The 27,653-nt window shown below is 38.6% G+C and overlaps 2 protein-coding genes across 2 annotated transcripts; one reads left to right on the forward strand and one right to left on the reverse strand.

Moving 5' to 3' along the window:
* Nucleotides 1–4,184, forward strand: LOC145772856 (glutathione S-transferase omega-1-like). The gene is made up of 4 exons (XM_082584736.1): nt 1–89; nt 1,416–1,524; nt 1,755–1,974; nt 3,272–4,184. Exons 1-4 carry the CDS (start codon nt 53–55, stop codon nt 3,632–3,634), a joined length of 729 nt encoding a protein of 242 aa, XP_082440862.1. The 5' UTR covers nt 1–52; the 3' UTR covers nt 3,635–4,184.
* LOC145772855 (N-acetylglucosamine-1-phosphodiester alpha-N-acetylglucosaminidase-like) lies at nt 3,766–27,363 on the reverse strand. The gene is made up of 13 exons (XM_082584735.1): nt 27,186–27,363; nt 26,653–26,814; nt 11,145–11,309; nt 10,542–10,694; nt 10,091–10,167; nt 9,913–9,979; nt 9,443–9,565; nt 8,884–9,099; nt 8,304–8,395; nt 7,944–8,120; nt 7,199–7,327; nt 6,900–6,972; nt 3,766–6,227 (listed from the first exon to the last, which is right to left on the reverse strand). Exons 1-13 carry the CDS (start codon nt 27,257–27,259, stop codon nt 5,906–5,908), a joined length of 1,830 nt encoding a protein of 609 aa, XP_082440861.1. The 5' UTR covers nt 27,260–27,363; the 3' UTR covers nt 3,766–5,905.
* Between the last annotated feature and the right edge of the window lie 290 nt (nt 27,364–27,653).

Raw genomic sequence — 27,653 nt, forward strand, 5'->3', positions numbered from 1 at the left:
AGCACTTGGGATGTTTAGTTTTGCTTAAATTTGTGTACACGTCACTTCCGGTATGGCAGGAATGGGAAATGCAAGACATCTGGAGACAGGTGAAATGACGTCAGTGGTGTTTGCCGCTGTACATTCAAAGCGTTTATCATTTTTCACACGAGCACTCTTGGCGCTTAAGTCGGTCGCCACACGCCCCAGAGACCGCGGCATTCACCATTTGCGTTGAAATTATTGTCATTTAGAGAAACGTTTGGCTTGGATGTGATCACGGTTAAGAGTCTTCTACCTTCAACCAATTATTTCTCTATGCTTCAATAAATTCATTCTTATAATTTCCTACCTTTTCTATTTTCTCACTTTGATTTAACATTTCTTGACGTTGAGCCTTGAAGAGATAGACAAATTTTACTGGCTGCTGTTTAGTAGCCTACTGTTTTTAGTCATCTTCTGCGTTGTCAATCAAATTGGGCGTCAATTTTGTGCGTTTTTAAAATTGGTAAGCTATCTTGTAAACTTTTTCATTTTGTCAATATGTTTCTGTGTTGTGCCATTTTGCTGCTGAACAGGTAATTTTTACCTGTTTCAGCATCCTTGATAAAATCAGTCGTTCTGACTGACAAAACGTCGGAAATAAAGCTGGTTGTCATTTTCAAAACTTGCGGTAGCCTGAAGTTTTATAATATTGAAATAGGTTTGATTCTGGTTTGATTGATTGAGTCTTTATCCTCGGACTGGAAAAGCTTTTTGCAAACCTTAATCCTGGCAGTTTCGCATATAGGCCTACTTGTAGAGGCTTTGAATCACTGACTCAGGCCCGGTCACCGAGATTGACAGTGAAGTTTCCGATCGTTAAAGTATTATTGCCAGGAAACTATTCCATCCATTAGATGCCGCTGAATTGGGAGCAGTCCTTAACGTACGTTGCTCAAGCGCACACCCCGAGAGTCGAACCCGCTCCGCTTGATCTTGAAGCTTCTTCCTTCACGAAGTCACGCGCTAACCAACTGAGCTATCGGGGCATAATACCACCTTGATCCGATGGGTTGAAATCTTCTTGTCAAATTCTGGATTTAGTTCTTTGTGCCTTAACACTACAAAATAGGGTCACCAAATCATGTTGGTCTCGTAGCAGTGGTTTAGTCTTTAGAGATCCATTCTATTTCTACAATTTAACTCTATAGTTACGGTGTTCTACAAAACTACGTCACGTCAGTTGCTCTTAGTTAGCTGCTATTTCGTTGGTGAGCTTGGGGCTGCAGCACAATGAGATCTCTTTTAAATTACGAAGCATTGAAATCTTTACTTCACAAAAGGATTAAATTTGCCCGCAATGACTATCGCCTCCGTTTTCGCATTTTCCCTTGATTAACGGTATCACAGCTTGAAGTTGCGCATAAAAGATTTCTAACAATATTATTTTACAGGCAGCACTAGACCACCCCCTCCTGATAAGGATGTTCTTCGGGTCTACGGTATGAAGTTCTGCCCGTTTGCTCAGAGGCTGAAATTGGTGCTTACGGCAAAAGGAGTCAAGTAAGCATTTGTAATGCTAACTACATCATTTTATTGAAAATTAGAGAACGTAGTGACTGTTCTTAAAATCATTACGAAACAACAAAAACGTGAAAGTTTAAAATCCCATTGGAATGTGCTGAATGCTGTTAGTAGCCATGCAGACAAAAACAAAAATTCTCACATCAAGGTGTGTTACCCCCTCTCAGTAAAAACTAATGCTTACGAAAAATCTTTCTTTGCTTCGTTAGACACGAGACGGTCAACATCAATCTTGTAAAGAAACCAGAGTGGTACTTTGACATCAACCCTCGTGGCAAGGTACCGTCCTTGGAAATCAACGGAGAAATCATTTATGAGTCTGACATCACTTCCGCTTACGTAGATGAAGCTTACTCGGGGAGAAAGCTCATCACCCAAGATCCTCTGAAGAAAGCGAAAGAAATGATTCTGCTTGGAGATCACAGCTCGGTAACTTGCCAGCAAATATTTTTATAATGATTGTACTTGAGTAGACAGCATTTTTTTCTAACTAATTGACAAAAATATGTGCCTAATCAAGATCTTTCAATTATATTTTCAGCTTTTAATATACTGAAGCTCCACAACTTTTCCAATCAGTCTTTTTTTACGTTATCATTATTATTTTTACAGAATCAATGTAAGAAAAAACTTATTTGCAGGCTGGATAGGCTAGTGGATAATGGCCTGGGTAGATTTTATGGAGTGCGAAAAAATAAATCACTCACATTGGTCACCGAGAACAACAAGTTTCCTACTTACAATCCAATAAAGTTAAAATAGTATTGACACATGGTAGGCTACTGCCTCTAGGCTAGCGATCCAATGACCTTGCAAGAAAATCTTGGTTTGGTTATTGGGCAATACGTTGGCAGCGAATTCAAAGCAAACCTTGGCTTGGTGTCTCAAGAAGTAAGCCTGCTAAGGGGTGTCATGTTTATCCACCAGCCATTGATGTTTCGACATTGATGATGCAAGCAATTTTTCGACGTACGAGATTAGTTTCACAGCCATAGTAGTAGTCCAGTTTTAATCTGGTGATATCCTTGTTACCGAGAGTTGCCGGATCCACCTCCAAGTGCCGCAATCGCCTCCACACATCAATATGTCTAATGCGAGCTTGTCAAGGCTACCTTGCTACTTTCCTTATCAACTTGCCTTTTCCCCGTGTTCTTGGGTCTTCCTTGTTTTCTACGACTCGCAACTTCAGCGCTCTTCTCAAAACATCTTGATCCCTTCTCAAATCATGCCCATACCACCTCACTCCATTCGCCTTCGACAACTTATCAACATTCTCATTCAACCCAAGCAAGTTCATAAGTTCTTCAGTATTCCTTTTGTCCATCAGCTTCACACCACACATTGCCCTCACCACGCTCTCTCTCAGTTCTTCTTAAAATCGCCAATTTGTTTTCCCCCAAGCACCATGTCTCACTTCCACACAGCATTGCAGATACTACGCAACTAGTATTCTTCTTCTCATTTTCAACGGAAATCTTTTACCACATAACAAGTCTCGACACTTTTTGAATTTCACCCAAACAAACCTTACCCTTGCAGTCACTGCTGCAACCACCACTGGCATTCAATATCTCCTAGATAGCAAAAGGCATTCACTGATTGAACTTCGTTATTAAACTTTTGAACAGGACCAACCATTCTTTCTTCATCTTTGCACATCTTCCATGCACCCACTTACTGCATTTCGTACACATAACAGAATAATGGTTTTTATTTCATTTTCTAGATGCTGCCTGCTTTTTATGGTTTACTTGGGGCTTCCACAGATGAAGAAAGGAAACAAAATATTGAGAAAGTAAGAGGCGGCCTTTCTAAGGAAAATGCATTCTTAAAAGAGCATCAACCGTTCATAGGAGGAAGCGAACCAGGATTTACAGACTACATGATCTGGACGCATTTAGAGAGAATTGGAATTTTGGAGCCATCACTGATTCCCGAGTTTCCAGCTTTGAAAGCATTCTTTGACGCGATGGGGAAGGACAAGGCAATTATTGCATGCAGACATTCCGACGACCTTCACAAGGAATTTTTCAAAGGAGTCAAAGAGAAGAACATCAACTACGATATTGGAGACGTGGAAGAATATTAAACTTTGTGAAATACTATAAAATCAATGAGACGTTACTGTACCGCAAAATTAATGACAGTGGCGTGTTTTTGCCACACCTAAATTCTGCACAGGGCAGAAATCGATTCTCTTTGTTGAAGTATTTGGGTGTCTACATTAACTCTCTTTTATTAGATAACAATGACATACTAAGGCAAGTAAAATCTCTTCACTGCACAGAAAACAAATTAATTAATATAATAAATGTTCACAAAGAGTAAAAGTGTGTTGTTTCGCTCTTATTGCACATCATTTTATGCAAGTCAACTATGGCACAATTACCATCGATCTTCGTTCAACAGGATTAGAATTGCCTGACTCGTTTCGAATTTTACACAATATGCCTCGTTATGCTAGTGCACGTGAATGCCAAGTTTCAGGAAATGTTACAACTTTTGAAGCTCTCTTGCGAAAATCTGCTTAGTGCTTATGCCTTTGTTCAACGTTGTTATAATTGTTGCAATTCTCTATTTAAAGCTTGAATGTCCTCTGACACTTTGTATTAATCGAAATTTTTTGAACGCTACAATGACATGCTCCACGTGCCATCTTTTTGATGTTTTGCAAACGCCAGGCACAAGTCTGGACACAATCAAAACGCTTTCAAAACGACAAAGTGGCGTAATATATGCAACTGTATTGCATGGAAAAGGAGTTGCAACAACAAAGTAGTATTTGAACTGGTAAGATCTTCAAATAGTTTTCAAATTAATGTAGAACCAAGCACAATAAATAAATAAAACAATTAGGCAACGCTGATAGGATTCCAGGGAGAAAACAACCAGTAACCACAGAATGCAACACTAAACAATCATTTACGAAAATTCTTAAATAAGTACATGAAAATATGTGATGCAACAAAATAAAGTTCTCTGAAAATAAGTCTGGAACCTTGCAATTTTTGCTGCTGACCGATGTGTATTGGCAGTTGCGAGATAATGTTGGAAGCACAACTGGTTGCATTCGGGGCAAAAAATGCTCGTTTTTGCCAAAAACTATATTCTTGCGCTGAAACGTGTCAAGCAGTAAATTAAATAGTTAATTCTCAGTTAAATCAGTTCGAGATTTGCATCTGGAGAACGAGGATACTTTGGTGCACCAATTCTTTTCGAGTTTTACATTAAAAAAATACTGTAAAAAACCGGGATTAGGAAGACTACCACCTCTTGGTTCAACGTCATAAAATTGAGATAAAACCAGTTTCGCATCACTAACTACAAACTCAATCATGCGTAACGTTGTATTACAAACAAAATCAAAACTAAAGATGACATGGCCTAAAGAACAGTCAAGCAGACATACCCAGGAGTAGACTGCGGAAGTAACCGAACTCCTGTAGTTTGCGTCTTTTAGTGTAAATTGAAAACACCAACCAAAACAAAGCTCAATAAAACGGTACATTTCAAATAGCTGAACAAATCAAGTATCTAACAAATGTGAAATAAGTTTGAAGCACTAAGCGAAAATACCAAACTAAGCTGAAAAAATATCAAAGGTGGTTGGATGAGTGTCAGCTCAGGATCCACTCAGGTGACCATGCCATTTCGTACAATCAGTAATAAGCCACCATACTAAGTTGATTTTGAAAGGTTTTGAGTAGAAAAATTAATGTAAATAAAGTGTAGAAAGAAGAAAGGTGATCTTCTTGTCTAGCATTTCCCAGTCAGGATCTCCCAGACAGCAAAATCCGTCATTTTTACATTCAATGAGAAAATGACCAATTTTGCTGGGAAAACGAAAGAAGTGTAACGGCCTGCTCCAAGATGGATCTGTTGAGGTTGGCGAGAAGTACAATAATTGTGGAAAAGAATGATTGCCAACGCTTTGAGAAGATAAGGCACTTAATGAAGATGACATAGAATGGACAACACCCAAACTAATAAAACAAGGCATTGCACTGTTCAACGAGTCCCTCGTATGCGTTCAGGAAAAACAAACATTGCGCATGACGTGAGCTACTGATTTGGATAAGAACAACAAGCTTCTTGCAAAAATCGCAGCATCAAAAGAAAACCTCCGCAACGTAACAGGACAAAGGGAAAATATACCTTCTCAGGTTTTGATAATACACACAACGCCAGAACAAAAAAAACGGAAAGTTATGAATCACGATTGATGCCAGTTCAAGGTTGTAGTTCGGTTAACCAACACGATTTAATGTATTTAATCTTGTTTCGATACAAATTCATTCATAATGTCAAAATCTCTTACAAAGCGTATCTAACCACCATGGGTTAAAGATGCTATTTGACGTTATAAGTCCATTCTGTCCAATTCAATATCTTCCACTTTATTGTCAAGTTTTTTATATTGATTGCGGAACAACAACTTATCGATGAGGCGGCTCCACTTCGATGTGGGTAGGTGTGACATCGTGTCCAAGTCACTGGAACTGGATAAGGTACTTGTATCGCTGATGTCGTCATACGTGGACGAACTTGATTGGCTGGGTGATGGTAATACTTGTTTGTGATTGGTCAATACCGTTGGTCGTATCCTCCAGAGGAGTAGAATGTTTAAAAGAATGCTGAATATAAGGCAAGCAACAGCGGAGCAGAGCATCGCAAGGAGGGACCTGAAATGCGTAAAGATAAAATAAAACGACTGTTGAAAGAAACATAAGCTGCAATTATGTCTATTGTTGGAAGTTTTTACGTAATTTAACGAGGAAAGTAACCGCTCACACATTATTGGCCAATTTTTTAAAATATTGCGTGTTTTATTTTTTCTTGCCTTCAATCGCACTGCAGTATATAACCTGGTGAAATTTTATTTTGTATGTTATTCGCTCTGAGGATGCGCATTGTCATGGTGCGCAAAACGTCAGTGAAGCAATAAACCATCTTGTTTGTTGTTAATTTTACTTTTACTAATCGATTACGCAGATTAGCAAAAAATCAACCAAACGCTTCTTATCCAGAGCACTCATCAAAACTAAACACAATGTTGAACAAACAACATGAAACGATCAGTAGATCTGTGAAGTTGTACTATTAGATCACCCTGTTTAATAGAAAGAGATTCGATTTATGTCACTCTTTTGTGTCAAAGCAATATAATGTTGCAGCGGATGTTGTTACTGAGCTTAAGAACGTGTAAACTGTAAAGTCTTCACAAAGCTCGAGTAAATAGAAAGACAAATTGTATTTGATTGTACAGTATTTCGTTGGTGGCACACCAAAATGTGCAGAGTACAACAAAGCTATGGTCAAGATCTTACAGAAATCAGCAAAGATAACAAACTTACAGGTCGCTCGAGTTGTGGTCGACGTCATCTCGCGAGGGGACTTTCCAAAAGTTTTCGGCGAGGCACTGTGACACTGCAGATGACAAAACTTAGATAAAGTTATTTTTCAATTTGTGAAAGTATTTACTCAGCATCAGTGGTCTGATTGTATTCGACCACCGCCGAATAACCAGTTGACGATACTGTGGCTATCCGCTTCCATCACATACAGCCAGCAACTTCGTGGGATAACAAAACAATACAAGTATGCCATGGCATGGTAGATCAAATACTGCCATGGCATTGCGAGGGGTACTTACCATTGAGGTTGATATGAGCTGGGATCGTAGCGTTGGTGACGCACTCTCCAGTCACGTGATGACACAGACAGGTGTCACTGCAGTGGCATTCGAACTGACATTCAATGCCGTATCTTCCCATCGGGCACTCTGTTTTAATGTAATGATTGCTTAGAATATTTCAGAGTGTAAATGAAACAGAGCTTAAAGTGTAATAGTGTTTAAATAAAGTCAAAAACTTTCAAAAAGTTCAGTAACAAAAGCATTGGCCAGCAGGGTGATAATATCGGCACTGACATCAATTCATTTAGACTCAAAATACATGTTTTCAAACAGAGCAAGCACTTTCACAAGATCAAATTTTAATTCCATTGCACAACACGTTCTGAACCTCAACTTATGACAAGGATTCTACGGTATATTTCTGGAGTTTTGTTGGCCTTGTACGGTTCAAAACATCAATCTTGCTGTTCGGATTTGCTTCCTTTACTTAAAGAATGCAATGCAGATTGCTTTTTTTTAATCAATAAAACTTGTTATTTTAACCAGACACTCGACTTTCCGGTTTGGTGTTTAGAGTGCCTGCCCCTGAATCAATAGGCATGGGTTCGATACACTGTCAGATTGTACCATAGACCGTTTAAAAGTGGTACTGAACCTTATCATTCCTTAGCACTAACGGATGAATTCATCGGCTGCGCCTCAATATGGCTTCGCTCACTTATGGATACATCGTTACATAAGAACAAATTTTATTAAGACTCGCCTTGCTCACAAGTCCTCCCGACGTACCCAGGGAAGCAGGTGCATTCCCCAATGACCCTGTCGCACGACGAATGGGGGCCGCATGCGCAGTGCTCGCTGCAATTTGTCCCGAACATTCCTCGCGAACAGGGGAGGTTACAGTCATTGCCATACCAACCGGGATCGCATATACATCCGTCTGCGGAAAACAAAACACTTTGGAATGCATGTGCTAAGTTATATACAGTAATCGCCAGGAACTGAACTTGGATTACCATCATACGACAACTTTTAAAAGGGCCGCCTACAAACCTGTTGAAGAATTGCTGATGTTTTGGTTAAAAATACAGACGTTACAAAATGAATTTGTCAATGAACTCACCCGTGTAGCAGCTGCCATGCTGGGAGCAGTTGTGGTGAGCGCACAACAACGTATCGCATCCATTCCCGACCCAGTTCGCGTCACAAGCACATCTGCAACAACAAAATATTTTTTTACGTCAGTCAGCTGTGAGTGGTTTAGCCACAACCTCACCAGATCCTGGATCAGTAACATTTAATCAAAATGTAGATACCAAACTCATGTTCAGCAAACAAACGCTTCGAAAACTATACTGTCTTCATCTTCAGTGTTATAAATATAATTTATAATAAACTTTATAACATAAACTTTATAACACTGAAGATGAAGACAGTATAGTTTTCGAAATGTTTGTTTGCTGAACATGAGTTTGGTATCTACTTTTTGGCTCTTTATTTTTTGATTAGATTAACCAGGCGTTCCAACCATTTTGCTCCTAAGTTACATATAGTTTTACAACATTTTCAACAGAACACTTTTGGGACGATATTGTTTCAGAGTAATGGGAAACGTTTTGAATTGTGAGTGCGGTGTTGGTGCACTGTATTGAAAGAATAGCTCGCGCTGTTTTTAAATAATCAAAACCCAGTAAAGAACTCACCTTCCCATCTGGCAAGAACCCATCACACATGGGGTATCACAATCCGGCTCATGGGCGCACAAAACTGTGGAGACCTCTCTCGCACACCGCCACATGGGAGCGTCGACGCAGTGGTCGGCTGGATAGTTGGCCAGGGTCCCGTTCAAAACCAAAGACGTCGACCCTCCACCATCAAGGTTTATAGCGTTGACGAGGCCCAGCTGGTTAATCAAGAACCTGAAATGTTTCATGTTCAACAAGAATTATGCAACGTCATAAATTCCGGTTGAGATGTACAAAAGTTAATTATTTTAAATTCTTTATCAGTCATTATTTAGCTGAATATTTCTACGGTCGTTCGTGTGCAAGTCATCGACAATAGGGGTTGTGGTACGTAAAATGTCCTTAACCATCAGACATATGCTTGGATAAGAAAAAACAATAATTTATTTCTGTACGACAATGAGTTTGTTATAAAAGTAATATATTGGTCTATCGCAAGGCATATGACGATATGTCTGTGAAGCAACATCATCACTAACGGAGTCCCAGGTTATATTTGACCCAGAGCTTGACTCACTGTGAGAATTGATGAAGGTTTGCTCCCCGCACGAATGACTGGCCGTCTATCTGCACGAGCACCACCCGACCCTTCGCGTCGTGACCGACAGCATTGCGAGCTGACTGGATGTCAGCGAATGTTCTAGAACGATCATAAATGTCATATTAGTTGTGTGGTAAAAAAGCACGGTCTTGCTACCAGGGGCAGAAACATAGCTTCGCATTGAGCAACTTAACACACTACTGGAGATGATCGCGATGTGTTACCAACTATCACGTAAAAAAGCGACTACTTCAAATCGTTTTTCACGAATCAGCAACTTATAGATCACCATCTGCAACCTGCGTCATATCAATTCATAAACTCTCTTCTATTTTGATTAAAAAACCTTGTTATTGCTTAACAAAATGTAAAAAAGATCATGCAGCAATCACAGTAGTATGATAAAAGAAAGCTTAAAGACTTATTTTGAAAATAAAAAATAGAACCTCAAGGTTCCAGATGTCTGTGAGTCGGCTGTTTCTAGTTGAAGGGATTCCTCAACGTAGGAGGTTCCTGAAACAAGAAATCGTATTAATGATAGAGGAAAACGACCCTGGTTTGTTGGTTTCAAATCGCTATTAAGTGTTAGATATTCACTCATTGCCAACAGGCACTAACACGTACCATTCCTCACAAGCCAAAGAACCCCGGCGATCAGCTGGATGAAGCCAAGCGTTTCAACGTCATTCTGAGAGAGGTACCTGCATAAATTGTCTGTTTATTTAAAAAACTGTTATTGCCAAAATGTTAAAACTTTTTAAATACACAGTTTAGCTTCACAACAACTTTTACACCAAATAATGAGCGGCTTTTTCCGATTTTAATCTCATTTAAGTGGATAGATCGAGAGTTATGGACTATGGATTAATTCTTCCCATGACACGCAGTCTTCTGTATCCTCCAGCCTCAGCTTCTCGACTCCACTTTACAATTTTTCGCACAATCTGTGCATCTCCTTTAATGTCACTTTCTCTTCTTCCACAATCAGAAGTTTAATAACTAACAAATGTTATGTGAGAAAGCAGTAAAGTCAACCGAACGTTGTGGTGACAAGGGATAAGCTGCGCCCACTCACCCTGTTATGATCCGACCGTCTCTAGTCATTCCAAAGTTAGCATTTTGAATGCCACCTGCATTCATGACGTGCCTCCCGTCCGATACAACGTTGCCTATGCATCCACCATTTGTTATGTTGAAGAAACCTCCGTTCTGTGCGACCAAGCAGTGCCTGAGAATGTTTCAAACGTTACGGAATGCAGCGAAGTCGGACGTGTGTAGAGAGTAAATAACGCTGAGTTGCCCTAAGTAGATGTCACCTATAGTTTTTCACTATGATCGCACAAATTTTACATGTAGTCTCGTTCGATTTAACTTTTACGATCACAAGGGTCGATGCAAATGTTTGGTCTAAAAATTAAACGATAAAAACTGGAAGACGTCTCATCAGCTGAGTTTGAACATATCACTTCGTTTCAAACCCGTAAAGCAAAATATTCAACGTGATCAAACGTTTACAGTACCGTAGTAGTGGAGTACTGTGCAATGTGCATAGGTAAACAATAAATAAATATCACCATTTTGTTTCAAAGAATTTATTACAAAACTGTTCATGTTATCGATCACAAAACACTTAAGAAAAAATAAAACTCTTGCAGCTTTTCAACATCCTATTCCTAACCTTGATTTCGATGTTTCTTTCACGGTACTGCGCGAGTTATGTAAACAACCAAGTGGTGCTGGCTCAGTGACACTAAAAGTCTTTAACGGGTTTCGTACAATCGTGTGATGGCCGTACACTCGAACATGGTTTCCCCACAACGTTTCAATGTCTGACACAAAGTTGCTGCAGAAAAACATTGCAAGTATTAGTAAGGGGAAGATTACTTTAAAAACAAGATCATCAATTCAAAAAAATCAAACAGAACAAACACACTACTTTTTGCGACGATTGTATTATCACTTATCGGTTCGTCTGCATCGGTATCTTTATCGGAAGAGCAACAAACAACATGCCTATTCCACACTGAGGCAATAATGCTAGCCTGCTAATTTTCTATTTGTGCGTAGTCATTTTACTTTGCCTTTAAAACAGCTCACTAGTATGATGCAAATTTATTTAAATTTTACTTTATCTGAGAAAGATCGGTAAGGCCTTAACTATTTTTTTCTTGTTAATAATGCTAGTGTAATAGAAAGTCAATAAATTCAGATAGGCCTAGATCAGGGGTTCTTAAACTTTTTTTTAACACGGACCCTTGAAATTTTTTTTTAGTTTGTGTGGACCCCCTTTATGGCCTAGTCCGAAAAACTTTTTGATCACCGTGAATTAGACATAACGCAATAAAATTAAAATGAATTGGTAACAAAATTTATTTCTATTTGAATGAGGACCTTCCGATGATCCTCCTTTTAGGGTGAAACAGGCTGTCAAGGGTTTACAGAGTAGTAACTATATTTGATCTGAGGTAACAAAATTTATGTTTTATTAAATTTAAGAAATGATAAAATTGCAATTGCCTGTAACTGATAAAATTTTGCAATGTTCAAATAGCGCAAAACCAACAATGTGGAAAGTGACGTAATAAACGTACGTAACAAAAAAATGCAATGCGGTAACAATTATCTGGAAACGCCAAACTAGAAATCATCAGCGTTGCTTGAACTTAATCTCTTTTCTTTTGAAAATTTTATTTTAATTTTGAAATTATACATTAAGATTTCCATTGGGCCTTCATGGACCCCCTAAAACTAGTTTGCGTACCCCTTGGGGGTCCACGGACCCCAGTTTAAGAACCCCTGGCCTAGATGTATTTGCTAGGAATTTCATATGCACTGAAGTGCTGATGTAACAATGCATAATAGACAACATACATGATACAGTTGCAAGTACAATAGTAGGATAACTTTTTCTTGATTACACATTCTTGCAAATTTAAGCAAGCCACCAAGATACAACATATTATGTCGTAAATTAAATCTGCACGTTTAAAAACGGCTGGTTAAACTCATATGGTATTCATCACTAGCTTAAATTGAAGGAAGTGGTTACATTGCGAAACTGCACATACAATCACTTCCTTACAGAATTTCTTGTGTTTATGGTGCTCTTTTGCAAAGGCGCGTGGCTATTGACGTTATCATCACATCAAATTCACCATGTTATACTTTGAAGTCTCGACCAAAAAAAATAATAATGAGCGATTGTACAACATATTTGCAAATTTGAGCAAAGTGATGACAAGTAGCAGGAATCAAAGATTTTTATGATAAATTGGCAGTGTCATTCCTGTGAAATCTAGTGGCAAACCTTTGCGCTACTGGTTTGCTGACTTTAGAAAAGTTGCAAATGATGTTCTAAATAAGCTACGGTAACTGGACGGTATCTAAAAGTATTTGCAGCAAAACAATAAAACACAAACTTTGTAATGATGAAGTTTTGATGTTTTGCTTGAATTTAGGCAATAAAAACTGTGCAAAAGTTTTGCACAACATTTACAAGTATATTTTTATTTTATTTATTTATTTGCATCAGACTCAAGATGGTCCATATTACACAATCATACATAAAAAGTAGAAACAAAGCAGATACATTACTCAACTCCGAAGAGCTGAGTCGTAATGTACTAAATACAAAGATTGATAACAACAGTCTGTTCGCATTAGTTCATAAATCCATTGATTGGAAGACAAGTTACATCGTGTTACAAACTGATATAATCTTTTGCGAATGAGAGCTTGAAAGGTTGTGGTATTGTTATCAACGAATGCAGAGGTGATGCTGCATCGTCTCTGCAGATTAAACAACATTCTGTAACAGTTATTGTACCCAACACGTAAGCAATTACTACTGATGAAAGATAGTTGCACCATAGTTGACAGGCATATAATGGCATACAATAGAAACGAAAGAACACATTTTTAACAGCAATTGAACATTTGGAAAACCTTGCTTTTAACATGTTTCCAGCACAATACAACGACCGTAATTGTCGTTTCATGCCTTCATCATCAGATAGCAAGTCGTTAATTATTACTCCTAAATATTTCACAGAGGTCTCAAAGCAGATACGTTTTTCATTTAAATTATATGATGCGGTGGGATGGCGCAGCGGATAAGGCGTTGGCTTTCCAATTATGCAAACCTGGTTCGACTCCTGGCTTACGCTGGTAGTTGACAAACACCGCTCACCTCTACCCAGGATATAATAAATTGGGTGGGCGTAGTTGCTGAAGGAAAGGCGGCCGAGAGAAAGGAACTGGCCACCCTACTCTCGTTAGTGCCGAAGGCTTGGTACAATGAGAACCTTATCTTCTCATTCCCCAAAACTTGAATCAAGTATGGGACCCACCTTTACCTTTTATATGATCGGATTAAAGTCAAGTTTCAACATCTTGGATTTAAATAGAACACCAACAGTTTTGTTACAATTGAATACAATGTCGTGAGAAATGGCATATTTTTGACATACATTGATAAGTTTCTGGAGACCCTTGACACTTGGTGCAAAGCAACACAAGTCATCAGCATACATTAAATGATTAATACAGGAATTGCCAATGCAGCAGCCAACAGAAAGACTGTTTAATTCGGAGGATAAATCGTTCATGTACAATGTAAAAAAGTGAGGGCTTAATACCCCCCCTTGTCTCACCCCATTTGAAACATGAAAATACTGGGAGTAGTGACAACCCCACTTCACTGCCATAGATTGATAGGCAAAATCCAAATCCCAAAGGCAAATCCCAATTTGACACAAAAATTCAGGAAGCGCTATTAATCAAACGCTACAACCCAAATTTAAACAAACAATTATTTGCTGGTGGCGCGTCCTTTCTACTAAACATTTACTAAGTTAGATGGATCACGTTCCCTGTGGTGCTAATTCGTTTGTAGTCATGTAGTTGCCTTTTTCTAATGTAATTTTGTTTTCCGTACGTCTGTTTGTTTTCCACACTATTGCTTTTAACCGCTGCGTATTTCTTGATGCTTACAATTAGTTAGCTAGTTACCTTCAAGAAGTTGAAATTTATTGCATTTTATTAATATTTTCAGATTCCTGATGAGGGCTTAGGTTAAGCCGAAAACGTTTGAATGTTAAACTATTTTGTAAATATGTAAAATATATACTGTTGTAATGCTCAACCCGGTGGTATTGTTGTGTCTTGCCTGTCTTTGGTATAAAAAAGCAAACTCTCTCCCGAAACTATAATAACATAACAATCGTACAAATATCATTGGCACAGATCGTTCAATAAGTTTTAAAAATAGAACCGAATGATTCACTCGGTCAAATGCTTTTGATGAATCCAAAAACAGTAAAAACAGGAGTACCGTGTTTAACATAATGGGAAATGGTTTGTTTCAACAAAAATACACACGCATCAGTACTGTGCTTTGCTTTAAAGCCAAATTGATTATCCGCTGTAATTAAGAAAGGCTCAATTTGTTGCAAAATATAGTACTCAAAAATTTTAGATATGATGATGTTCGCCCTTCGTTTCCGAAGATGGCCAATGAGACTGAGATCAAGTTTCTTTTTTCTTTTTTTAGTGTTGACTTTGGTCAGTGTAGGCTACATGAGTGCGGAGATGGCTGATGAGGCCTATCTGTGCGGTGAAACTTCTGCTGCAGGATGGACATTGGAAGGATGGTTGGCTAGGGCCAGGGTTGTTTGAGGCTCGGGCCTTGCGATGTTCTCGTTTTCTGACAGCAGATAGCGTACGGTGTTTCTCAGCTGATTCTGCGCCTTTATAAATAAGACTGCGCCATGTTGGTCGTTCTGCGGCTAAATCTTCCCACGAATCTACGTCGATGGCGAATTCTTTCATGGAAGCTTTTAAAGTGTCCTTAAAGCGTTTTCTTTGACCACCTACATGACGTTTGCCATTAGTCAGTTCTCCGTAGAGCAGTTGTTTAGGAATGCGGTGGTTCGGCATCCGGTGGACATGGCCAGCCCATCTTATTTGTGCCTTTTTTACGAGGGTAAGAGTGCTGGGCATGTTTGCTTTACTGAGAACTTCGGTGTCTGGGACTTTGTCCTGCCATCGAATCTTGAGGAGCTTTCGGAGGCAGGAGAGGTGGAAGTGGTTCACCTGCCTTTCGTGTCTCCTATAAAGAGTCGAGGCCTCACATGCATACAGAAGGGTCGTCAGAATAACTGCTTTGTAAACTTTTAGCTTTGTGGGCAGCTTGATTCCCCGCCTCTCCCATACGTTAGACCTCAATCTACCGAAGGCGATAGATGCTTTGGCGATTTTGTTGTTGATTTCCAGGTCAATGGTGGCTGTGTTAGAAAGAGTACTACCAAGATACTTGAAACTTTGACATGCATGTATTATCTGGTCGTTTACAGTGATGAGTGGTTTGCTATAGGATTTTCCAGGGGCTGGTTGATACATTGCCTCTGTTTTCTTAGTGCTGATTGTTAGTCCAAAATTATCGCAAGCAGAGGAGAACTTATTCATTTGTTGTTGGATTTCGCTTTTGGAGCAGGCGTTCAGGGCACAGTCATCCGCGTACAGAAGTTCTTTGATGACAGTTTCGGTAACTTTGGTGAGTGCTTTGAAGCGTCTCAGGTTAAAAAGTTTTCCGTCACAACGATAGCGAATTGGAATACCATTGTAGTCTTTATCTCTGAAAGCATCTGTTAGCATTGCTGAAAACATCATGCTAAATAAGGTAGGTGCCAGGACACAGCCCTGTTTAACGCCGTTTGTAACTGGGAAGGCTTCAGAGAATTCATTGTCATCAGCAACGTAGGCCATCATTCCATCATGAAATTGTCTTACAATGGAGATGTATGTGCTTGGGCATCCGTATTTGTGCATGATCTTCCACAACCCTTCCCTGCTCACTGTATCAAAAGCTTTTGTCAAATCGACAAAGACAGTGTAAAGGTCTTAGTGTTGCTCCATGCACTTTTCTTGAAGCTGTCTGGCCGCAAAGATCATATCTACAGTTCCTCGGCCCTGGCGAAATCCACACTGGCTTTCAGGGAGGAGGCCCTGCTCGAGATGGTTCAAGAGGCGGTTCAGTAAGACATGAGCGAGAATTTTTCCAGCAATTGACAGGAGGGAGATTCCTTGATGGTTGTCGCACAATTGGGGATTTCCCTTGCATTTGTAAATGTGCACTATAGATGCATCTTTGAAGTCCTGGGGAAGTACACCTGTAACCCACATTGACTGGAATAATTCAGTAAGACTGTCAGTAAGGCCCTTGCCACCTGATTTGTAGATCTCTGCTGGTATAGAGTCAGGTTCAGGGGCTTTTCCCGAGGGTAAGAGGTCGATGGCTTTCTGAACTTCATCAACTGTTGGGAGGGCGTCGAGTTCACGATTGGTGGTTACCTGAGGGAGGCGATCAATGGCTTCGTCGTTTATCTCTGAAGGCCGGTTGAGAACGTCGTGGAAGTGTTCGGCCCACCTTTGTAAGATTTGGCTCTTGGTAGTGAGCAGAGTTGATCTATCGATGTTAAAGAGAGGGCGTGGTTTAGAGGTGGACGGACCATACACAGTTTTTAAGGCGGTGTAAAAGCGCTTAGTGTCGTGCCTATCTGCATAGCTTTGGATCTCATCCGCTTTAGCACTGAGCCAAGAGTCTTGCATGTTTCGCAACTTGGCTTGAATCTTGCTGCGTATATTGGTAAAGGCAGTTTTCTTGGAAACATCCAAGGGGTTACGCTGGTGATCTCAAAGTAGAAGTCGCTTGGCTTCCAGCATTTCCATGATCTCAAAAATTTTAGATATAGGCTAATGGTGGCAATTACGATCAGTCCATAGTTACCAGTATTACTTATGTCGCCATTGTTGTTTTTTACAGCAGGTACAATCACTGTACACATACAATTGTTAGGTACATATCCGTGATATAAACACATGTTAAAGAATAAGCTAAGATAGAGGTAAACTACAGGATGTGAAAACAAGACGTGTTCAGCTGAAAGCTTGTCATCCCCAGCTGATTTGTTAATACAAATTTTCTTACACAGTGTTTCTAGCATATTAACATTGCAATAATACTGGTCAAGGTCAAGATAATTACATTTGTTATTAATACTGTTGATCACTACACCTTCCACATGGGACTGAGGTTTCACTGCATTTAAGAGCAGGTTATAATGGTTCTCCCACATGTCAGCAATATCAGTCTCACCAGTCGCTCCACCTACGGTTAATGAGAGTGGTGGATGCTTTTTCACACTTCTAACCTTTTTCCAAAATTGAGATGATGTACATCCAGCAAGTAAACTGTTTGCAAGAGTCAGCTTTGTGCTGTTCTTTTTGTTTTTACAATAATCGCGTAGTGCATATTTAAAAACACGACGAGTACCTATCTTTCATTTTTGAAAACACAGGTCCACTTGTTGGTTTATTGCATTGAATCCATTCCAGATAAGCTGCTCTGGCCTTTCTATGTGTTGCACGAACATTGTCATTCCAACCATCAACATGTTGATGGAGCTTTTTCTTTTTCCTTGCAAGTGCAGAAAATGCTGTATACAGCGATGATACAATAACATTGTAAAATTTGTTTATATCATCCAAATGATTTTGGTCCTGGCAGAAAGGGTCATTACAAGAAATACACTGTGAAGGTAGAGGTATTTGACATAATAAGTTCTTAGTAGCATCATAGTACCTAACCTTCTCCACATCAGAGACACTATCCCAATGTAATGAAGTATCACTAGCAATTTGTTTGAAATCCAGTTTGGAAAGAGAAGTTTCAGACAGCTCAATGAGCAAAGGTCTATGATCAGAGGTAAAAGAATCATGAAGCACAGCAATAGTGTTAATAGCATTGTGAGCAGAGTATGAAGATAACCAGTAATCTAACCAGCTTGTTGTACCATGAGCATCACTGATATAAGTAAATGTATCAGCGGGTAATAGCAGACGATCAGACATGGAAAATTGGAAAAGCCCTCCTCTTCACAAAAGCTATCCAGAAGAGGACCAAATGCATTGGTATTGCTAGCATTAAAATCTCCAGTTATGATAAGATCACTGCAACTGCAAGCCTTAAAGCAACCGGCGGCCATCGCAGACATGGCCGCTAAGTAGTGCTTGAATGACCGCCGGTGCTACCTCCTCAGTCGACCAATTTGGCCGCCGATTTCTTCAGCTAATTATTTAATTTTGCAGTAGAATGATTGTGGATTGTGTGGAAACATTTGATATTGTATCGAAAATATCCAGCTGCGATCACCCGCTATAAGTCTTGTTTGTAATTTCCTGCTTTTATTTTAACAAAGTGTTAATCCGAAGTGCTAATTTACATTGGCTGGCAATATTGTCGTTTTTATGTTGATTCAATGTTGTCGGAAATCGTTGTTAAAAATAGCAGTGGGCTATACTGGGGTGATTTTGACTTTTTTCAAGTAACACAACAGAACTAGAGTTTAAAAGGTGCCTATGGACAATTTGGACATACCTATAAACGTGCAAAAAATTTTTTTGGATTTCGTTCAAATTCCGGATGGAGTCCGGACTTTATGTGAAAAATACAAAATGGCCGCCATACAAATTGACAAATCTGCAATAAATCTGCTTCCAGTCAAGCTTTTGAGCTGATTTTGGTGTCAAAAGAAGCAGCAAATTGAGCCTGTTACTTTAAAAGAGCAACAAAACGCCCAGCATGCTTGAATGTTCTCTAAAACTTTGAAACTATTATATTTTGGTCAATATTTTTCATATTTTTTTCACGTTTGTTGGTGCAACTTGAGATTACTGGTTGCATCCAAGAATAATAATGACAATTTCAACACTTATACACATAACTTGTTACCGGTATATGAAATTCACATAAAAATGTCATGAAATACACTAGATATTTGAGAAACATTTATACACTTTAGTAACGACACAATAGTCGTCACACCTTGGAACACCCATTCCGTCTCTACTGTGACAAGGATGATTTGAACAGGATTTACATCCTGAATGTCATCTCTTTTTGGTCTCTTCCACATGGTATTGTTCTTATCATTAACCCGCTGGTAGTGGTCACATTCTACAGTGCCATCATCGTTTAAATGGCAGACCCTTGCCAAAAACCACAAAAACCACTAGGCCATCGTGCAACTTGGAACACTTTCGATTTTTCCTCTAATAATGACAGGGCTGCGTTATTAAAACATTTTGCTATATTTCATGATCTAAGTACTGAACCACAACTTTCCCAATGCTACAATGTCACATTTGTTGAACAACCCAATATTGATAATCTAGATGCTTGTGAAGATAAGTGGATACATAGGATACATGCCAAAATAAATATCCAAAAATTAATTCTGCCACAAGTTTAATTTTTTGACGCTCCACTACATTTTTGGTATTTTTTCAATATTTTACTGCCTTATTATTCACTGCCGTCTTTGCCTACTCTTTTTTCCACAACGCTACATTTTGTGTTTTCCAAGACGCTCCATTTAATTATTTATCGCTGTACTTAGTTTGTTTATCACTGCCTTTGACTGCCGTGTTCCGCATATAATTTATTTTCTTTGCCGTAATTTGTCACAACGCTACATTTGCAGGCTTTGCTCATCGCTCTTTCATCATTTCTAGTTTATAATTTATATTTGATACGTAATTTACTTTACTGCCGGCTTGGTTTAGTTTTCATTCAGCATTTTTTCAATATTTACGCTTTTGCTTTTTCAATTTTTTACGCTCATGTTTTGGCATTATTGCGTCACTGTAATGTTGTTTAAAACATTACTTGTAGGTTTTAACTGCCCTTTATCAGAACTGACGATGCACTGAATAAGTGCGAAATATATTTTCTGTAACATCTACTGACAACTGATCCCTGTTACCTTAGCAATTGAGGTTTTAGCTTTCAAAAACCACTGACGTTGATTGTTTTCTCTGTCCGACACCACAGCCACATTTGTTCCTATAGGGTATTCTTTATGGAGTTCAGGAATTGCTGCTGCAATACACATTTTCACTGGTTGATCTGTGTCACCAGAGGAAGTTGCAGCAGTAGAGGTTAAGATGGCATATACCTCATCTTCTGTTGGAAAGATGGTCCCAACATCCTCATCCTCAGTTCCAAGAATGACAGCTAGGTTCAGCAGCATGGTATCTACATTCAAGCTGTTTACTTTGTAGAGGCTGGGATTTGCCTGGCTGTCGCGTGGATGAATCATTCGTTGGTACTGGATGTCCATCCGGAGGATTTTTTTCAGCGTAGATGGTGATGCTGTTGGAAGAGCTCGGAGCTCTTCTACTTTTGTAATTGGCCCTCCATGTACCTTACATTGATCCACCAGGTGGTTGAGAAAATCTCCCTCCCTCCTGCTCTTTTTCATGCGTTCCTTCAGTTTAGTTTTCATCAATTTTTTCTGTGTCTCTGTCCAATGTCCATGCAATCTCCATTTCATCTAACTTTTTCATCACTTTGCGGGTTGCAAGCTCACTGTTAAGTGGTGCATCTTTAGCAAACATAAGATCATCTCTTATTCGTTTTGCTTTGAAGTATCTATTTGAATGTGCTGCTGACAGTCCTGCAAGGTTTCCGAATCGGGCTAAGTATCTTTCTGCAAGCAAGTTCTCTGTGGGGAGGTTTACCCTCATTTCTTCAGTTAGTGCATGGATTCTTGTACTCCTCTCACTATTCTCTGTCTCGTCTTCCCAATACTCTCTTCCGCATTACATCTTGAGGCCAAGCGCACTCTGCTTGGCCATAGCAGTAATTAAGTAGTGGTCGAGGTCTGTTGTGGGGCTGTGTGATTCAGCATTCACATGCTTCCAGGGAACGTGGAACTCAGACAGGGTTTCAAGATTAGCCCTTTCAAGATCATTATGTAGTTTAGGAAGGATCCTGACGAGGTCGGATTGTTGGCAACGCTCTACCATGTTAAGGTAAGGCATTGTCACCTTGTGACAGAAGTGAGACAATGCTTTTAGTGATGCCACAATGAACTCATTCTCCAGGTAAAGGGAACAGGCTCTGACAAGAAGGTTATTCTTGCTAGTTCTGGATAGCATCTTCTTGAAATGGAGAACACAATCAACCAACGCACCAGCAGTGTGACCCAATCTTGTGAATCTGCGGTCTTTATAGAGCGAGAAGGATTTGTGAGTACCACTCTACTCCAACACCAGGCTAAACTCGTCTGCCATGGAAGTAGTCTTGCCATCACTAACCCTAGCCACAAGCTTCACTAGAGCCGGGACTACAACTGAGGCGACAATTGACTTGCCTACTCGAAGGTATGACTTCAGTCTCGGCTCTCGTTTCTCTAACATCTGGCATAAACCGATCTGGTCTTCTGCTGATTTTAGGACATGCATGTATGACTCATCCAATTTCTCACACACATGTGACTTGCACAGTATGTGTTTAGGAACATGTGTTGCTTGAAGCCTCTTCGAAACCTCACCTTCTACCATCAAATTCTTTGACGCGGCGTCTGTCATTACAGCATCGATCTTTGCCCAGAGCTCACCTGCAGTAGCCCTTTCACCAGTTGCTACTGCTAGACGCCGAAATGTCTCAACAAACAAGCTGATGATCTGCTGACGATCTTCGTAGGCAAAATGAACGGGTCGAAGAGGAATCATCTTGTTGTGGGAGGTATCATCGGAGAGGAAGTTTAAGATTAGACAGGGCCACTCACCCTCGATCCTCGACCTCGTTGTTGAGTCATAGTGGAGAGCTGGGTTTTTTTTTTCGGTCATTTATCGGTCATTGACCGATTTTTTAGCAAAATGTCCGAAAAAAATATAGTCAATTCGGTCAAAATGTCCGAAAAAATACGTACGCGCTCAAATCGATTTCAGTGATTGCAAAGAAGCTTCTTGCGCCACTGTACGATTTCTTGTCAATCGGAAATACAAGACGTAGACTTAGTGTTTAAACGTTGATCCAATGTCTTATTATATGTGATAACGCAAATACAGAAGTCAGTCTTCGAAATTAGCGTGGGCAATCGGCACTTGCCGAGGTGATTGCCGACGCAGATGCGTGAATGGCGCATTAGCGTTGGCAATAAAAATGCTGAGGCCACAGGAGCGCTTGTAAGAACCAAAAGATTACAATAAAAAAAAAAATTTTTCTTGGACTACACCAGACTCTTACTATTGCTGGATGTTTTATTTGGGTTACTTCCTACTTCGCCGGCGCTTAGACACGTGCCCAGCTGAGAGAATTGAATCTTTCATAAAAATATCATCCTATTTGCATTGATTCAACGATGGTAGACGTCAAATTAGTCTAAGCATCTACTCCTTATCGCGCCTCGCGACTTTGTGTTGCTCGCAGTATCTCAATTGTGCCGAAATTATGTTAGTGTAAACGTAAATCGAGGCAATCTTTTTGCAGGATGCTATTAATTTGTTACTGGTACCTGGTTGAGCAATTAACGTTATTTTATGATAATTCAACGCCACTAGATGTCGAATTAATGTAAAACAAACGTAAATTTCTTATTGGGTACTGTTGTTACGCAATATAACCCGCCGGGAAAATTAAATCGATTTGTGTTGCCTCGAACATTGAATCAACCCAAAATTAACTTACTTTCCCCCCGTCAGTTATATAATGTTTATTACTTAACAGCGTGCGTATCGCGTTGCTCGCTTTATCGCTAGTTTTTGGTATTATTACATCACAATAAATCAAACAGTGCGGTCGTGATAGACTACTCTAGTATATATTTTGCTTTTCGCTTTACATGTTTTGGTACAATTTTTTCGTAATAAACGTTCACATGCAATTGCCGAGGCAATTTCAACTTTTGCCGTTTGACCTTGACAATGTTTTTGCAAAAATAAAAATATGTTAATTTCGAAGACTGAAAGTAACGTTTGTCTGTTCTAACTTTTCTCAGATAAAACACGACAACGTTTCTCAGCGAAACTTAATGTTGTAGCTAGTCAGGAAGTGCAAATTTTCGTTTGTATCAGCTACTTCAAAGGAAATATTTTCATCAGAAAAAATGACCGAAATAAATAAAAAATGACCGAATTTTTTCAAGTCATTTCGGACAAATGACCGAAAAGTCTCAGCGAAAAAAAAAACCCAGGTGGAGAGTCGCCTTTGATATATCATCTTTAGCCAGAAGACTGGTGGCAGCATCCACTTCTTGTGACATTGCCATGGCATGCTTGTGTGTCGATACTACTTTTGGTGATGGGAGTACATATTTGTACCGTTTGTAGTCCACCTTAGTTCTAGGCTTTTTGCTGACTGGGGATGAGGCTTGCTCTGGAACTGATGGGGGTTCAATTTATTATTCATGTTATTATTCAAGCTAATAACATGCAATTTCTAATAACTCAAATCTAAAAGTCTGAAATGAAGTAAAATGTGAAAATGTTTGAAGAATTTGACAGAAAACAAGCTGAAAAAAGCTTCAAAAGGCACTTTTTTCCCCTTGTTTTGTAGTTCCCATACACACTAAGTGTTTATTGTTCTTTTACACTAACAGGCTCAACTTTCTGCTTCTTTTGACACCAAAATCAGCCCAAAAGCTTGACAGGAAGCAGATTTATTGCAGATTTGTCAATTTGTATGGCGGCCATTTTGTATTTTTCACATAAAGTCCGGACTCCATCCGGAATTTGCACAAAATCAAAAAAAATTTTTTAAACATTCCTAGGTATGTCCATAGGCACCTTTTAAACTCTAGTTCTGTTGTTTTTGAAAAATCACCCCAGTATAGCCCACTGCTATTAAAAAGGAGAATTATGTATACCCAGACAACAAAATTCGTCATTTTTACCCTGATTTAACCACTGCAAACGTAGAATCAATGTAAAAATGACGGATTTTGTTGTCTGGGAAGGTTAGTTGACATCCGAGGGGAAAACACGTGTCTTCAGAGTTGAGAAATGTTTCGGCTGTGGGTTAGTGACTTCACAGTTCACACCCTAAATGGTGACATTATAACGGTATAAATGGTCAGGTTTTATGAAAGGCGGTATGCAGTTGAAACAATTTAGTGTCGTTAGATGGTGCCGCAATACCGAATTACAATCCCGATAAAGCAGTTATTGCATGTTACAACGATCCTATAGCAGGACGCCCAGACTTCAATAACACTAGTCACTAAGTGATCATTTTGGCATTGTTGCAAGTTTAATTCTATTTACTTGTGCTATTGTTATTTTGGCCTCCAAGCACGCAGATTTGGCCGCCGAGAAGGAGCTCTCGGTAGGCCACGATGGCTGCCGAACAAAAACACGAGTTTTAAGGCCTGAACTGAGATCATTGTACAATACTTGAAGATTGCCAAGGTAATCAACAAAATCATCATGATTGTCACTGCAACAGTATGGCTAGTACACGTTCAAAACATATAGTGATGAGCTTTCAAAGTTTATTGTGATGCCAATGATGTTACCATAGATTAGATGGTTTCATGCAAACCAGGAAGTGACTGGAAATGTTTGCAACAAACTTTCTTTGGGCAACGACGAAATCCAAAATGAAATCTAAGAAAGCAAAACAGTATCGAAAATTCAAAGTACGGTACATACCGTAGCCTTACATTTTGTGTTTTTTTAATGTGCTGGCTTTTTTAATGTTTTAACTTAATGTATTGGCTTTTGTCGTAAACTGTTGGAAAGGAAATCCTTTACATTACTTACAACAACACAAAACTCTTTGTCTTGGCATTGCTTGATGTTGAGAGAAGAATTTTTTTATATTGAAATCAATTCAGTTTTGTTACTAACTTGAAATAACACATTAAAATGTTCAATTATGGAATGTACATTGCAACTTAAAGTGGGTAACTTGAGACATATTCTTTGAAAAACTGCCAAATTTTTCAGGCATACGAGTGATTACTGATTACCACTTTTAAAGAAAAATAACCTTCCGCTTTGCTTAACTTCAAAATAATATACCATCATACGAAATCATTGTTACAATTATAATATGTATATACAACAATCACATACCAAAAAGTGTAGAAAATTTAAGAAATTTTGCACTAAAATGATTGTATATACTATGTACATTGTACAATGCCGTGAATATGGTAACTTCTTTCATTTCATGGGGCGTACCTCCTTAAAATACAAATTTTTATCAATTGTTTTATTTTAGTTGATTTAAATAGTAAATTTATTGAGGATTCAGAATATGTAATTGTTTTTGCCATATTCCAACTCTTTATGCCTTAACATTGCAATTTTTGTAATGTATCTAGCTATTCTAAACCTGATTTTTGTGAAAAATATTTAATCTTAGCCTACTACTTTTTTGTCCCGGTGACATATGATTATGTACCTGGATGCCACTAAATAACCACTTTTAGCTTCAATTTAAAAAGTATGGGTTAATGTGCAGCTGTTAATACTTCCACCACTCTTTTATGATGTAAAATTAACATCTTCATAACATTTTTTGCTGATTTCGAATGCTTAAATGTTTAATACTGATTTTCTCAAATTCATGTTTTTCGATACCAAAATTGCAACTCTGCCCAAACCACTTATCCAATTTTTCTAAAATTTTACAGCAATGCTTGTTGGGGTATAAGCCATCAATTAATAGCGCTTTTGAAAAATTTTGTCAATGAAGGCTAGCAGAGCTAAAAATTCATGTAAAATTTCAAAATTCAGAGTGCGTCTACCAAAAATATTATATTTCCAAAAAAAAACATTATTTTTCAAAAAGCCTCCATTAACTTATTTATATAAGGCCACATTATTTCCACATAAACTTATATTATAAAAATTATCTTGAAAGCAATTTCAGCTTTTAGATTTTTTTTTTTGCAATTTGCAGATATCATGTGCACATCTTTGAATCAGCTTCTTCTTTGAATAAATGCTTTTAGTGCAAATTAAAGACTGTAAACAGTTTTTCATAAGCTTTCGAAAAATATACTTTGTGTGGGTTTAAATGTATGATGTATGAGTAAGAATGTAAAACGCAAACCCCAAAAGAAAGTTTTTCTAAGGAGGTGTGCCCCTCCCCCCCTTAAACAGGCCGAAGATTTCTTTGCAATATTCTGATTACAGTACAAATTTTGCAATGATAGAGTTAGGTGTCAAAACACAACAAGTGGCAAACAAGCATTGTTACATGTACTCGATTGTCATGTGAATCGTTGAATATAAAATAGTTGGTTGCAATAAATCAAAGTGGATGAAAAAAATACACCTGGGACTGACGTAACACAATGTGCCATATGAAAAACAACATAAGTTTGCTCAACCTTGTATTAGCAATTGGTAAAAGTTGATCAGACAAGTGAGCTTCCCAGGATTCATATGTCAACTTCCCGTAGAGCTGCGATTGAATATCTCGAATTTGACGGTTGGAATGTTTAGATCCATGTAAACCGCTATAAGGCTGAAGAATATCATCATTCATTGACCTACGAATGCAAAATGTTCACATTATGAGCCATGACAGATTTTTCAACAAACTGCTAATTAAAATGTCAAGGGATCAAGTTTTGACATTTTAAGTTACTTTAGGGAAAATAAAAGAATATTCAAAAATTAAAAAAAAGTAGAAAGATATCAGACAGTCCTGTTGAGTGTTGATACAGCAAAATAACACCAATCCATTTTCATAAAAGTGTCTTGAACAGTGAGCCCACAAAGAAGAAAAGCCTAAAATTTCGCAAAGCTTACAACACATTGGCAGCTCAACAATATTTTGCAGCCGTACATAATATATATATACTACTGTACATTTATCAAAATTAGAAAAATAAGCCAACAATTTGCAGCATAAATGTACCGTAATTGATGTTGAAGACAAATTCCAGGCCAAATAGCCAAAATGTAAAAGAATTGAAGAAAAGCAGATTTCATTACAATGTTGACATTGCATATCAATTGATAGCTAGCTTTAACTGATAGGTCTAATAAAGTCCAGTCATTTGATGATAGCCTACAAAGCCCTACATATACCTTAAGTTGTCTCTCTAAATCCAACAAAAAAGTTCGTAAATATCCCATATATTATAAATGGGCCATATGTAGCCCACATGTAAAGCACATTCACCAACAGGGTTTCTGTATGCATGGGGCAAACTAAACAGCCAATTAGGATACAATCTTCAGGAAGTACAGAGCTTGCTTTTGATATGCATGTTTCTCTAATCCTTTTTTTTTATTAAATTAAAAATGTCCAATACAAGATAGAAAAGTCAAATTGATGCGTTGCAACCATTGGATGCAACCTAATTCGTACCGTAAACAGTTC

This window comes from Aplidium turbinatum, chromosome 6 (assembly GCF_918807975.1).
Source record: "Aplidium turbinatum chromosome 6, kaAplTurb1.1, whole genome shotgun sequence".
In the NCBI taxonomy this organism is placed as follows: domain Eukaryota; kingdom Metazoa; phylum Chordata; class Ascidiacea; order Aplousobranchia; family Polyclinidae; genus Aplidium; species Aplidium turbinatum.

Excerpts from the sequence above, each read along its gene's own strand:
- LOC145772856 (XM_082584736.1), top strand. The coding sequence starts at position 53 with ATGGCAGGAATGGGAAATGCAAGACATCTGGAGACAG. Across the intron at positions 1,525-1,754 it reads CTTACGGCAAAAGGAGTCAA|ACACGAGACGGTCAACATCA; the intron begins GTAAGCATTTGT and ends TTGCTTCGTTAG. Across the intron at positions 1,975-3,271 it reads TGCTTGGAGATCACAGCTCG|ATGCTGCCTGCTTTTTATGG; the intron begins GTAACTTGCCAG and ends TTCATTTTCTAG.
- LOC145772855 (XM_082584735.1), bottom strand. The coding sequence starts at position 27,259 with ATGAAATCTGCTTTTCTTCAATTCTTTTACATTTTGGCTATTTGGCCT. Across the intron at positions 11,310-26,652 it reads TTACCAATTGCTAATACAAG|CAACTTTGTGTCAGACATTG; the intron begins GTTGAGCAAACT and ends GTTTTTCTGCAG. Across the intron at positions 9,100-9,442 it reads AACCTTCATCAATTCTCACA|GTTCTTGATTAACCAGCTGG; the intron begins GTGAGTCAAGCT and ends GAAACATTTCAG.